The sequence below is a fragment of the Agelaius tricolor genome, unplaced genomic scaffold, assembly GCF_023055355.1.
Source record: "Agelaius tricolor isolate 1412-34295 unplaced genomic scaffold, bAgeTri1.0.p SCAF_14, whole genome shotgun sequence".
Lineage (NCBI taxonomy): Eukaryota > Metazoa > Chordata > Aves > Passeriformes > Icteridae > Agelaius > Agelaius tricolor.
In genome coordinates, this window is record NW_027269274.1 from 11937925 (window position 1) to 11952783 (window position 14859).

General features: G+C 48.6%; 1 protein-coding gene across 1 annotated transcript in view; it reads right to left on the reverse strand.

Annotated features, from left to right (window-relative positions):
- NCKIPSD (NCK interacting protein with SH3 domain) overlaps positions 1-14859 on the reverse strand; it is a 50039-nt gene that overhangs the window by 9064 nt on the left and 26116 nt on the right. The window contains exons 4-8 of the mRNA XM_071439687.1: positions 13813-13900; positions 11066-11691; positions 6063-6233; positions 4818-4904; positions 3328-3466 (exon numbers count right to left, since the gene is read on the reverse strand). Of these exons, the coding sequence (XP_071295788.1) occupies positions 3328-3466; positions 4818-4904; positions 6063-6233; positions 11066-11691; positions 13813-13900 (1111 nt within the window). The remainder of the gene's footprint in view (positions 1-3327; positions 3467-4817; positions 4905-6062; positions 6234-11065; positions 11692-13812; positions 13901-14859) is intronic.

Consider the following 14859-nt stretch of genomic DNA (forward strand, 5'->3'; position numbering starts at 1 on the left):
ACTTGGGGCAAATCCAGATGAACCCAGGACACTCACACTGCATAGGCTCTACAAGTTTTAGGGAGCATCCCAGCTGCATCAGGACAAGACTCCCAGACTCACCATGCTGAAGAAGAGTAATTGTCAGTCAAAACACAGCTTTTGGTTTTTACCTTACAGAGCAGCACCAGTGGCTGTCAGAAATTAGGCAGTATCAATGCAGCTCTCCTGAAGCAGAGGGACTGCTGACAACAGACTGAAAAGCATCACTGAAGCAGCCATGACAGGTGGGAGAGATACAGCTGTTTGCTTACCAGCCTGCATTGCTCAAAACTGAGATAGTGGTGAGAAACTGCAATCATGTATAATGTAAAAGCATTTCTCAGAGGCCTTCGAAAACCTTGCTTCCACCTTCTAAACACAGTGTGAAATGTGGGCACTGGAAGCAGACACAATTGTCTGTGACTGAGGGGAGAAGAGCCTGACAGCTGGCTTGCATGTAAACTGTGCTGCAACAAGGGAAAAAGTCATGATTGTAGGCTGGATTATCCCTGTCTGTTTTCTTTGGAATTGTTCTGGCCAATTCTGTCTTGCTGTGGCTTATTATAAGGTGTTCTAACATGGACAGATGTGCAGGCCAGCTGCAGCAGAAGGAAGGAGCTGTCCAGAAGCAATAAGACCCAAGCATCTGCAGAAGAACTGGCCAGCAGCCAACATGCCTGCATCAGTCCCAGGGTAAAGCCCTTCTCACCAAAGGCACCCAGCATGCACAGACAGAGCTTCTGCCCCAGCTGCTCTTCAATAACAAGCCAGGAGGGATCCCACAGAGCTGCTGCAGCCAGTTCCAGCTCCCCAGCTGTGTAGTGTTGGCACTGACTGCCCCGGCTGCAGTCACCCACAGGAGGGATTAGCTATTCCACAGCATGTCACGGATCAGCTGCTAGTCCCCAGTTTTAAGTACCAAAATGAGCTCAAGTCATTCTAGGATTCAAGGTCATGTTTTCACACAAGCTTGCCATTTGCTGGCAGCACATGAAGCAGTAAAGCACCAGCATGGCAGGAGGGAACTACTAATGCCCTGAAACACCTCTGAAGGACAGACACATTTTGGCCAAGGATGGTTACCCCCCTGCAGCCCCACTGTGAAGGCTGAGAGGATTGGATGATGCACAGATGCCATTGCACAAGTGCCTACCATAAAGCTGAGCACAAGGAAAGCAGCACAGGGTGAGGACACTGATTTGTGAGGCTCCTGTATCCACACAGTGGTCTGTCAGCAAAGGAGGAGCAGCTTTTCACCCTTCAACTGGACCACCTTACAGCAAGGGGGGAAAAAATCCTCACCTTGAGATGATGCTAGGGAAAGGGAAATGCTGCAGACTGGCAGCCCAGAGGACACAGTAGAGCCACTTCTCACCCACTTCCACTGCCCTACTTTTAGGACCCCAAAGCAGAACTAGGACTTGCTGAGAGACAGGCTTGCTCCAGCCTACCTGGAGATCAGCAGAGGTGTGCAGAAGTCACACAGGTCAGAGCTCAAAGCTCCACACCCACCAAGAGGCTGAATCAGCTGTGCTGTCTGGGATGACACAGCCCCAGGCAAAACACAGCATCACTGCAACCAGCAAGGAGTAAGAAGGGTGACCAGCCCACTCTGCCTGCACAAAGACAGCTCAGGAACAGGGCAGGAGACAGAACCCTGTTTGGGAAGGTGCACAGGGTGCTCACTTGGAGACAGTCTTTGTGAATGAATGATGGAGGCACAATAAATGACAGCACAAAATCAGGAGAAATGCTGCTGCAGGAGCACAGTCAGAGTCCCATAACTAAGCAGCATTTGCTTCTTGGGCAGTAAAACCTCAGCCTGGAGAAGATGCTTCTCAGGCATAACCAGATTAAACACCAAGAGTGTGTAAGTTCTCAGCACAGAATTTATAAGCAGCAGTAACAAAAGAAGAAGCACAGCCAGCACAGGAGTAGTACTTGCAGTCCCACAGCACCAGCCCTTCCCCCTGCCCTGAAATGCCACCCTCCTCACCTCTGAAATGCCTGCACTTCAAAGCATCTAGGCAGAGACAAGTGCAAAGCCTTCTGCAACAGGATTGATTTTCATCTCCCATAGCCCCTTCCACGGGCAGACATGAGATGAGCCCTGTTAATGCTGCCCTGCAGAGTCAGGTTGGCAGGGACTCATCTGAGGTGGGATGCTGGGACAGGAATGTCTATTATGCACGTTCACAGTGGTCATCCAGGACATTTACTCAGCTCACATAAAATGGATGGGCCAGCCCCTGTTCTCTGCAGACCTGTCAAGCCCTACACAGCCTCATCACCAAATTATACCCCTCCACAGCTCCATGACAGCCACAACAAACTAACAGACTGCAATCAGGGCAGCAAGGCTGCAAACACCAGGCTCTTCTAATTTGATCCACGTGGTCACTCAACAGCTACTCTAATTGTGAGTCACAATTAGCATAAGACAATGGATTTTCATGTCCTTTTAAGAGGAATATGCCACTGCCAGTACTGGTAGCCTACAGGTTGGCTTCAAAATGGGGAGCAAAGCTGTGACTGTCCAAGATCAGGCATGTGTGGGGAGCTGGAAGCTCTGAGGAGTATTACTACACGTTCACCTTACTTTTAGGCTTTTTGCCAGCATGTCCTTCTGGATGCCTGGAAATAAAGGACACTGGGCTAAGCAGGAGCTCTGAGGGCACGAAGTACATTTCTGTTAGTAGCAGGGACAGTTCATCCTAACAAATTGAGGAAGATGAAATAGAAGAAACATGAGGGCAAAGCCTGAGAGTATGGAAAGCAAAGAGCTGGGAAAACGTGGGCCATGGCACTATCCCACAAGGACCAGGACTGCAATGCTAACAACAGCACTGCCATCTCTCTAGGCACAGTGGTGGAGAGAAGGCCCTTTGCTTTAACCAGCACACATCTCACTCACCACAATGAAACATCACAAAAATTGGGTATAGAACACTCAAAACAAACTCTTGAAGAAAATGCAGAGATCTTCCTCGAGATCTGCAAGTGTCTCTTGTCAGCATTATGAAACAAAACTGGAACAACTCAAAACAGTGTTTTAAAACATCTACAAGAAGTGACACAGATCATTAATGGCATGTTCAAGAGCTGGAGGGCCTGGCACCATTGGACTGAAACATCCCTTCCTGTGCATTCCCAGTTACAGAGGTAATAACATGAATAACTTTAGAACCAGACACCATTCCCCCCAGGCATGTGGAGCAGCCAAGCAATGGGGATCCATGCTGCTGCTGCAAATCATGTGATGGGAGCACACATCCCAGGGCTGTGGGAACAGCAGCTCTGGCTCACCCTGTGTGTGGGTCTGCATGTCCCGGGCCAGCTCCATGGGCAGCACAGAATTCACCAGCGTTGAGATCACAGCAGCATCCAGGTTACACATGGCTCCAAAGCACTTCAGCAGCAGCAGGCGCAGGGGCACCCTGTGTTCCTGCAAAACCAATTGGTTACATCAAACCATGTCCTACAGGAGGGATCACTCTGAGGCAGAGACACAGCTTCTAGAAGCTCCTTTTGTTGGGAAGCCACAGACCTCCCCAGGGTGACATGAACCCAGAAGCTCTAAAAGCTTTTAGCAACAGTACAGGAATCACTTTGCAATAATGTTCACAATTGGGCTGGCTACAGGTTGTTGGCACGTGTGGTCAGAGGGCATGTGGCAGCCAGAGCTCAGATCTGAGATGTCCCACATCATCCACTAAATCTGGTAACACACCAGCAACCCATACCTGTCCCCAGCAAAGAGACTCAATGTGCTGGGTAGCCAGGATTCTCTGAGCATGCTAATGAGAGCAGTGTTCACAAAACCTTAAGGTTTCATGACAAGGTAACATTTGCAAGCTTTCTTCAGAAAGGTTTGGGACATGCAAGGATTCCAGCAAAGATGATGCTCAGCCTGCTCCTCCCATGCAGGAGCTCTAAAGCTGAGGTAACCTGCATACTCCACCCTCAGCCAACAACTCCAGGGTTCAGAGAACACAAGAGAGCCAAGCCCTGGCACTGGGCATGACAGCAGCCAGGACAGGACACCCAACTGCTCCTTACCTGGTCAGGCTTCCTTGGAATTGTGGACAGAGAAGAGCAGGCAGTGAAAGTCAGCAGGCTCTGACTGCCCAGCCTGCCTTCCTGCTCTCAGCTATGCTACAGCCCCCCAGTGCTGAGATCTGGGTTCAGACACACAAGTGCTACATGAAAGCAAAATGCCAAAAGACTTGATGTGCTGTAGCTGGGGACGTAGGGACAAATTGGGGAGTCCTAAAACAGAACACTCCAGGAAGGAGGGGGGCAAAGCAACACAGCATAGGTGTTTAAGGCAAAACTTCCATTTCTTCCTCTAAACTGATTTCCTTCCTCACTCCAAAGGTTTCTACTCATTACCTACTTTCCTAATCAAAGTTATTTACCAATGCACAGGACTGCATCAATTAAAAGAAGAGCAATCACAGCCTGTCAGATCTCCCAAGGCATCCTCTGAATTCTTTCCTCTAGATAGCAGTGATGGCAATGCTGTCCCTCAATGGGCCAGTAAAAGCAGCAAGCTTTACCCTTGCCAAGTGCTAGCTACTGCTTCAAAGTGTCCAGCATCCTCAGCTCTTTCACACAGCTTTCATGCACAGCATTGAAATTAGCCAGCACTCAAAGGGATATGCTGCAGTTTCAGTGAGACCACAGAACTGCCCTATCCAAGGGAAACAGCTTATATACATTCATTGTACCAACCCTGCTCTTGTGCATCTTCAAGGAAATCTTAAAAAGACATTTGGTGCATTTTGCCACCTTACCATCTGATAATATGCCACAAGGGATAGGACAGATTCAAACTCATTCTTCTTGCACATTTTCTTGCAAACTTCTGGGTCTGCATCTGTCTGGAAGAAGGAATTGACAGGTAACCCAGTGACACATCAAAGCAGAAGGTGCCTGTGCAGGGCCTTGAGGGAGTCCACTGCTATCAGATCTCAGTAGCCCCAAAATCTCACAAAGAAACTGAAGGCAGAGCACAGAAACAGGTCAAGAACCATCACTCTTTACCATCAAAGTGCATTCTTGAGAAATGCTTCTGCCATAGAACATGCCTTGGGCTGAAAATATCTAAAACACAACCCAAACAGCACCTGATTGAGAGCACCCCACAGTTACACAGGGCAGCTCCTGCCCTGCTCCCATCCTGAGAAGTACACCTTCTCCCATCCCCAAGTTAGGAGGAAATGGTTGCACAAAATCCCACTCAGCCTTGCCCTGCAGGCCCACAGCAAGGCAGCACAGGCTGTATGCAGAGTGACAAAGACCCTGGCATTTATTACAGAAAATGTACCTGTTTTCTCCAGAACTGGAGAGGACTATAAAATAGTGCCAGAGCAAACCCCACCAGTACCCCTAACAGAGACCATGCCACTGCACTGAGGGCAGTTCCCAAATCATCCCTGGACACAGATGGCCTTGTACATACTAGTGAGAGTGCTGGGACAGTAATCCCACTGCTGCTCAGCATGGGCATGTTCCTCTCCTGTATGCAGAGATGTGTGAGATGAGTTATACTTTCTCACAAAAACAGCTTTAAAACTCACTTTCAAGGCAACCAAAGAATGTTCTTTGCATTTAATGAGCTTAACCCCACAGGTACCTCCCAGCAATGGAGGATATCTTAAGTGGAAGATGTTTTAAATGGGCTTAGGAGTGCAACAACCCTCACCAGAGACTTCCAAGTTTTCTGTGGCAGGTTGGATTTTTTGGAGGTGAGGGTTTATATCCTCTTGTGATAGGTAAGTACCAAAAGTACCATGAACAGCTCAGTAATGCTTTTCAGAACAGCTCTGTAAGGTGGAATGGACAGTAAAGGCAGCTCAAGAGCACTGCAGTGCCCACAGGGAAGGGTAGGGCTTACTGACACTAAAGGATGCACAAGAAACCTGTGCCCCCAAAACAGCAGATCCAGTGGCAACACAGGGGTGAAGGAGGTAAAAAAAAAAGGAGCTTCACCAGCACTGTCTGCTCTGGTCTGCCTGTAAAGAGAGGAATTTACTCACCAGGATGCGAAGCAGCTCCTCCAGGTAGCAGCAGATGACATTCTCATCCTCGTAGAGTGCCCAGCTGCGCTGCTGAGCATCATCCTTGTGCCTGGCCAGATCTGCAAAGATCACCTCCAGCCGCTGCTCGTCATGGCAGATCTGGCCCGAGGGCAGCCCCGCACTCAGGTTCTGCACGACAGCAAAACCACTGGTTAGTGGGGCCCTGACAGCTGGCTCTTGTTTGGGTGCCTGTTCACTGCAATCTTGTCTCACAACTGCCAGCTGACCTCATTCAGTCAAGAGCTGGCAGTATAGAACCAGTAAGTTTATGACACATGTTATTTCAGATCTCATACTTTTGGAACCTCTACCCTCTGTAGATTCTGGAAATCACCCTGAGAATGGGAAAAGCCAAACCAGCCCAGTGTGGGCCAGGACCACTGCTAGGCAGCAGCTGAGCACCCCCAGTGCAACAGACATGTCCTGGACAGCAGACCACCACACTGCACAACTGCCTTCAGGCAGAAGTTGCTCCCTCTGCTGCCCAATCCCTCCAGCCTGAAAGGGACACATCTGCCTTGAATTCTTGGCTCTTGGCTCTTATATGGTCCTCTCCATGCCAGCTGCTCTAGGCCTGGATCCTCTGCAGCAAGAACAGGAACCAATTCATCATGGGCTGCTTTGGTTTTCATTCTGAACAGCAGAGCTTCACTGTTCACTACAGCTCTGAAGTGTGTGGCCACCCAGTAAACCTTACTGCACACAGTCCATTCTCAAACTGCTGTCAACTGCATTCCCACCACTTCTGCCTCACACACAACCCTTGCCATGAAGGTCTCACTCTTCAGTTGCCTTTCCTTTGCTCTTCCTCTCCTTCAAGAAAGAGGGGAGTGGTGAGGGTGCATTTAACCCACCTGAACAGCCGCTGTGCTCTGGGATTTGGGATAAGCCTCTAGGACCTAAGTATATCACATGAAATCACTTGGTTTCCTGAAAGCAAGGCAAGAAGGGGGGGTTCAGTACATGGAACTGAGCTGATCACAGGTGAGGTGCCCAGGCACTATTAAGAGAAGGAAGGACTAATTTGTGAAAGAGCTTAAATTACATACACAAGGGTTTGGCAGCAGTGACAACAAGCAGCAGGAGATCAGCGAGGTGGAAGAGAACCAAACTGAGAAATTCAAACAACAGGGAAAACCCACTCAATGAGACCAAATTCCTAAAAAATTTTGGATGAGGCTGTCTTTCCACATACAGCAACAAGTCATGATCACTCAGTGAGAAAAGGCCTTTACAACTTACCATCCAGGAACCTGGAACCTCAGGTAAGTCTTAGTCCTTCCAACAGGCTGGCTGTGCAGGCAGGGGCACAAGCCTTTAGGCAGACTTCACTTTGGGAGCAGAGCAGATGGATTTTGCACAGAGACACAGCCCATGTCTTGTGCCAGTTGTGACACCTGCACATGGATGGCCAAGTGCAGGAGCTGCACCCTTCCTGCCTGTCCCCACCCTCCAGCCCTCTCTGGGAAACACTCCATGTTTAACATTAATGTCTTGCCTGCTTTATTAGAGACAGACTTGTTAGTCATTTGCTTTGGGATATGAACTAATTTAGGACTTCAAGTCCATGCTTCAGTCATAAAATAAAGACATTTTCTTGTTGCTGCTTCTTATATAATTTCTGTCAAGCAGGTAATGAAGGAAGAAGCATGCAGGTTTAACACAAGTCTCTGTCCACACTTGAAATTTTGGGAAGCTGTGGGTGGCCTAGCAGAAAAGCAGATAGCCAGCTGTAAGAGAGCACAACAGCTTTCAGGAGCTGAGTACAAGCATAAGAATTTCCCTCTGAATGGTGATTTATCAGAAGCAAATACATTAAGAGACTTGCTTCATCTTGCCACCCCCCTGCTTCTCCTTAGGAGGCCCTACAGCATTTCAGTGTCACCTGCCTGTCCTCAAGTGTCCCAGCTGCTTGGGAGAGGGTTCTCCATTATGTGCCTTACATCCTCCTCACTGGAGCACTGCAGGGCCAGTCCCACCTCAATCCACTGCTGGGACTCTTTTTGGATGACCATTTTAATGAGTATTCATTTTAATGATCCCTCTACTCAGCATCTTACCACTAATCTACTTTCTCCTTCATCTGCAGCCCTTAATGACTCCACTGAGCATCAGGCTTGGATGGACTTGGATGAGATCAATCCATTAACAAGCTATTCCATCTGACCATGTAACTACACCTCACACTGTCTCAGTGCACTTTCAGCACCATTCTCAGCCCTCCCATCACCAGGATCAGGTCTCTGCTTATTAAACATCTTGGCAGCTACTACAACATGCAGCATCATCATATGGCCATTTCCAGGAATCTGCTGGAGAGCCCATAAGCAGAGGGAGGTTTCAGTATTTCTAACAATGCCACTTTACATTATCTTGCTGCTTCAAATAGTTCCCTGCCCCCAGCCCAGCAGAACAAGCTGCTACAGGGATTTCATTCTTCCTTAGCAGCCCAAAACCATTTTGGGAACTTTATCATACCCACACTGCTCAGAGGTGGCCACATCTGCCATGCAAACCCAGCTGCTGTCCTGGCCATTCCTTCTTTTCCCCTGCCTCCCTCCCCCCATACCCCACCAGCAAGTGCAGTGGATCACCAGTACCATGGGTACACACACCTTCCCTCCAGATGAGCCCCAAAATCATACAGCAGGTTTTCAAACACACTTCATGGGGACTGCTCTGGGAATTGCTCTGTCCTCTGGGCAGCAAACCATTCCCACAACATTATCCACAGAAACCAGACAGCTAACACTGGACCCAACACATGCAGACCTCCACGCTCCTCAGTGAGTTCCCATGAAAGCCAGCTCCAGTTTGGACAGTCACTGCAATGCTGCCTTGGAAAAGAGGTTTCAGTCCCTTTGTGCATCTTACCCAGTCACTGTGACATTTATCAGGAGCTAGCTCGTGGACAAGAAGAGGGACCATTTCCAAGGCCAGGCCAGATGCTGACACAGGGAAGGCAACCTGCCAGGATTGCTCCTGCAGATCCCAAATAGTTTGGTACCTCTGAAGTATCTTTCCTCAGGTGTGAGCTCCTCAGCACCCTCCTGGTCTCTGCTGTTCCCCCAACTTAGTCTCACATTACCTCTCAAAAAGCAGCAGCAGGATGCTGTCCCAGCATCTTTTATTCTCTAAAAAAACCACGTGCCTGTACAGACTCCACATTGGAGGAGCAGCAAGGTAAATAAGATGGAAGTACTATTCAACCTTCAGAAGGCACTGGGGATAGAAGAGAGGTAAGGGATTCTGGAACAGATTTAGTCAACCAGTGAGCTGACTTTAAATTAAGACTGCAAAATAATAGAAAGGATATAGCTAATTAAAGAACATGATACAAAAGGTTGAAGCAGGTATGGTATCTACTATGAGCAGACCAAAGCTTTAAATCAAAGCTGATATCTCACCCTGTTTTAGGGAGTAGAAGAAAAGCCTTGAAAAATATGCAAGAGAGGAGTTGCCATGTATTTGCATGGATTGGGGAGTAGAGGGATTTCAAAAGCTACAAATTAAAGAAAAAAATTCCTTGACCTAGAACTGACAACTCAGCAACAATTCTACACAGAAACCCCTGAGACTGTGGAATGATTTGGTATAACGAACAACACAAAGTCAACAATAATAATTTGTACCACTAAACCACACTAGTGAAGCTGCAGCAGTGCAGCCACCCCACAAGCACACATGAGCACCCTTCCAGCTGTCAGAGCTAGTTCAGTCTTCTGCACCAGGTGAACAACCTCACCTGGGACCAGGCCCCCACCTATCAGCAGAGCTGTATCATCTGGCTGGGACACTGAGAAAAAATGCACCCCACATCCACAACATTTCCACCTGAGCACTGTGCAAACCCATCCAGGCTCTCCTTCTGAAAGCAGTACTGCTCAAGATAGGTATGACAGGGTATTATGAGATGGGAGAGAATCTTCTGCTGTGTCTCCATATATTATTGGTGATTTTAAAATCCCACAGATCTCCTAGATGACAGATATCATATCAGTTACCAGAAGATCCATACTATTCCCTGCGCCAGCATCACCTTCTTCCCATCCTTTTCAGGCTGGTCTGCAGCAATGGCCATGAAATTGAGGCTTTCAAATCCCCTCTGCAGAAACTTGGCACTAAATAACTTCTGTGGAATTACTTCTTATTGTGTCCTGAGTACAGGTATGAATGATAAAAAAAATATTCAAATCTTGGACAAGGTGCAAATACCAGAAAACTGAACTTCTCACCATGCAAGACAGAGCCAGAACATTTGCTTGAACCAGCTAAATTTTTTTGCTGAATCTAGATCACACATTGACAGGGCATTGTTATTGGAGAAGGAAGCAATTAACCACTGGGTTATGGCCACAGAGACTTGATGATTGCTTATAGGGCCCTCTATTCAGTACAAACAGTCAACCAGATTATGATTTGATGTAAAATCTGAACGTCATTAGTCCTCCATATTCAAATGCCTCCAAACAGTTCATTATAATCTTGCTCTTAGCAATGGAATTCCAATCTTAGAAGTCTGTAAGATGTGCACCCCTCAGGGCTGCACTGAGCAAGTGGGAGCTGAAATTTATTATCCCTCCAGCTAAAGCAGAGGGCTGCCCAGGTGCACTTCACCATTTCAATGACTGATGCAGAAGGAGAAAGATAGGATTATTTTGACATAAGGCTTATTTAGAACAAGCTCCAGATACTGCTCCAACTCAAGGCTATGTTGTACATCTGCAGCTCACCTGGGGAATAAACTCACCTGTTTTCCACTTCTCTGCTAACAGTACTAGGACCTGGCTTAAACTCCTGGTTCCCCTGGCTTGATGTTTACCCCCCTCTAGCACCTTTCCATTTGGGATCTCACTGCATTTCTCATCCCAAACATCCGGAGCTCACTGAGCTCATGACACCTTATCCTTGATGCTCAGAGGTGGTGAGCAGCATCCCCACTCCAGCCTGACACACATTACCTTACTCTCCACCACGGAGATGAGGATCTGCTCCATGATGCTGCTGGTGGCAGGGACAGAGGTCTGGATGTGGCCGATGACGATGCCGATGGCCACGCGGGACAGCTCGTAGCTGAGGTGGGTGTTCCTGCGCACCAGCTCGATCAGTTCCGCACCGATTGTCTTGGGCACGGAGGCCACCAGGCCACCGGCTTCTGCTGGCAGCGACTCCACCCCAGCTGCCTTCTTATCCTCCAGGCAGAGGTTGCTGAAGGCATCCAGGCTTGCAGGGGGGGCCGGGGCAGTTTTCTTTACCTGAGAAGTCTTCTCCCCATCCACATTGTGGGACCTCTGGGTCCCCCCTTCGGCTGGCGGAGCTGGGGCATTCCTCTTGGACTGGGGAGATTTGCTGGTATCCTTTGGGGAGGTCCCGTAACGGGAATGGGAGACGGAGCCGCTGTCCAGGTTGCGGGTGATGGTGGTGTGCACGCTCCGGCTCGGGACAGGGGGTGGGGTGTTGGCAGGACTGGAGGTGGCTGTGGGGAGAGCGCTCTCGGACACAGAAGAAGCAGTGTACAAGGTATCCAGGGATGTCGTGCTTATAGAGGAGGCACTAGAAGCTGACCCAGGAATAATTTCAACAGCATCTGAAAGGGAACAATTAAACATGCCTTAGCAACAGCATCAAAGGAAAAGAGAAAAAACCCAAATTGCTACAGCACAGTCCATTAAAAGGCTCATTGTGCATCCGACCAGAGCAGTTTAACTCCTCTTCCTGCCTCCCTTATCTCAAAGCAAAATTCTACCAGTTCTCTCTGGAGCATACCCACACAATCACCTCTTTAGAAAGGGGAAAGCTACTCTGCGGAGATGAATACCCTTCAAAGGGCTTAGTGTTTTACACAGGGGAAGGGAGGGTGAAATGGACAGAACTAAGGGACAGAAGTCTTCTCCCCCTGGGTTAGGCTTTCTCTGTGTTAAGGACATAAGCCCTCACTTTTGAAAGATGGTGCCTCAGAATTGCAAGACACAGAAGGCTTCACACACAAGCCTGCACCTCCCTCTTGCACTGACCTCATGCTTAGCACTGACAGTGGAGGAAACCCTTGACTGACAACCTCTTTAGTCCCTCCCTTTCAGCACTCTCCCAGCATTTGATCATGAGCCCTGCAGCCCTGCTGGCACCCACTGATTTCACTAGCCTCCACACTATCTGCTCTACTGTATTTCTCCCCTCACCTCTAGTTTTGACTAGCTCTAGTAGTGGGAGTCCCACCTTCCAAGGGAAAAAATCCACAACAAGCAAAGAGATATTAAGATTTTTCTTTCCTTTAACCTGGTGTTATATATAGTTTTGGTTAACCTTATCCATTAGTTTCTAGAGGGCAGAAATGTATCTGAGTTCTTCCCTGACTATGAAAACAATTACTTGGACAAACAGTGGGCTAGCTGGAGCTTCCCAAGAGCAGCTGGTGTTAGTGCTGGGAGAGAAGGAGCTGTCCCCCAGAAGGAGCTGCTGAGGAGCTCAGCTCTCACAGAGGACAGTTACCCACACACATGCCCAAAGGAAGAAGCAGTGGGACTGATGTGAAATGCCTCTGCTGCCCCCTTCCACAGGCAACTCCGACCCTTCCTGCTCCATCAGTGCTAGGAGCCCTCCAGCAGTCCATCTACCACTCCTCCCAAAGTAAACACCACCTAGGCAGAAAAACTGGGCCCTTCACTCCCACACAGGTTCAGCATCCCCCTTTTTCCTCCTCCTCACAGAGGATCATTCATGACTCATAGCTCCCCCTATGCTTCATTAAGTAATGAGTTGAAGGAAACTGACCTTTGCAAATTCCCACCACTCCAGTGAAAAATGGCTCAATACCATTAAGCACCATTAAGGAAGCTGGTGCCAGTCCCAGGTCTCAATTACCTGCAAGTCAATAGCTCTGCCCTGCTCCACACAAGGGGACACGAGTGGGCTTGAAATGGGCTGAGTGTCACCAATGGCATCACTGTCACAGCACAGCAGAGCACTTGGGCAAGCTGGCAGCAAGTCAGAAGGATAAGCACTACTGTGTCAGCCCAACCACGCTGAAGATGGAGAAGCTCCAGCCCTGACCCCACGGTCCTGCCCTCAAGTGTTTCTCACTAGCAGCTCCTCTGCCTGTGGGCAGCACATAGGCAGATGTGTCCCTGGTATTATTACTGCTCCTTACAGGTACCAGACACTGAGTTAATGGAAATCCAACCACTGTACAAGGAAAGTTCTCAGCAGATTGGAAGTTGAGACTGCATTAAAAGCCAGTGAGCTCCCCTGGTAAAGTACCACACACTGCAAGGGCATGCTCCCTCTGCCTTGTTGGGAGACAGCCATGGTGTCTGTGGGAAAAAAGGGATCTTAAACCACTGACTCAGGGCACTAGCCAGACTAGCCACATGAGCAGGCAGAGAGTTGCTCCTTGGAGAGCCACAGGCACTGAAGGAACAGGGGGATGCTGTACCTGGTACCCATCTACAAGCTGCTCAGACCCTCCCAAATCAGAACAGGCTTGAAGGAGCACTGGTCACCAGCTCAGGACCAGTAGCATTAAAACCTATAGGAATCAAGCTGTATACATTTCATAGATATATTTGTAAGGATATAAACCATAATCAGAATTCAAGGAATGCATATGGATGCTCATCTAAGCACAAAGCAGAAGCATTCAGGCCTCATGGCTGTTACATCACCCAGTGTCTGCTTCATGCCCAAGACCTGGAGAGCAGCTTGTCCTTACTTTTAATGGGAGCAGCAATCTGTGCGTTCTTGCGCTTCTCTGGAGGTGGGGGGGTGACAGGAGCAGCACGATGAGCCTGTGGTGGGATCTGTAAGGAGAGATTGCAGAGCAATCAAAGGAGGTTGACAATAAAGATATTCTCTTTATGAAGGCTTCTTTCTCATGTGCATGTGTAGATTTGTCCTTGCATCTCTCTTGTCATTTGGGGCAGTTTTCTCAGGAGGACAGATGCTAATGGGCAGCCTCCCAGAAGAACAAAGCAGGACTCAAACTGACTTCATCCTCTCCCTGTGACAGGCAAAGCAGCCCTTGTTTAATTGCTGTGTTCAGAAGCACATGGCACATATGTCGTGTAGACCTGTCAAGCATTTACTCCTCCTTTATTCCAAATGCAATCCCACACACTTAACATGTCTCCACATTACTCTCAATAGCTCCACAGAGGCTGCAAACAGAGTGTGTATTTACACACTCTTCTGGAGAGATCCATTACATCAGCTACAAATACCCTTGCAGAAAGACAAAGCCAAGGACTGCAAACATGTAAATGCCTTTTCCATGCTTTCAAAGCTATTTCTGCTCATGCAGGGAGAAAATAGGGTTTGACCCTCTGTAATACTCTGTTACCTATAGCAAGACACACTTGGAAAAGCTTTGCCAGGGAGTTGCATTAACTCTCCACATCTGGGGTTTCTTGTGCAAGTCTCTCCTTCTAGGATTGCCAAGCCAGCAGTGTACACGCCCCAGACCCAGACTTCTACACTCATCTTTTCCTGTCAGATCTAAACACCATGATCACCAATATCACATTCACCCACAGTTACTCCAGTGAGGTGCAGCCTCAGGGTTAACCTCTAATCAGCAGAGCATCACTGAACACAGCAGCCAAGCTAGGTGGGAGCACATTGCATCACTACACCAGTCCCCACAGCCCAGCAACTCAGGGCCAGGAGACTCTGCTTGGGACCTCTCAGGACTGCTGGGATTCAGAGCCTGCTGCCTCAAATGTGCCTCTGCTTTTATGAGATATTGCAATCACTGTCTGTG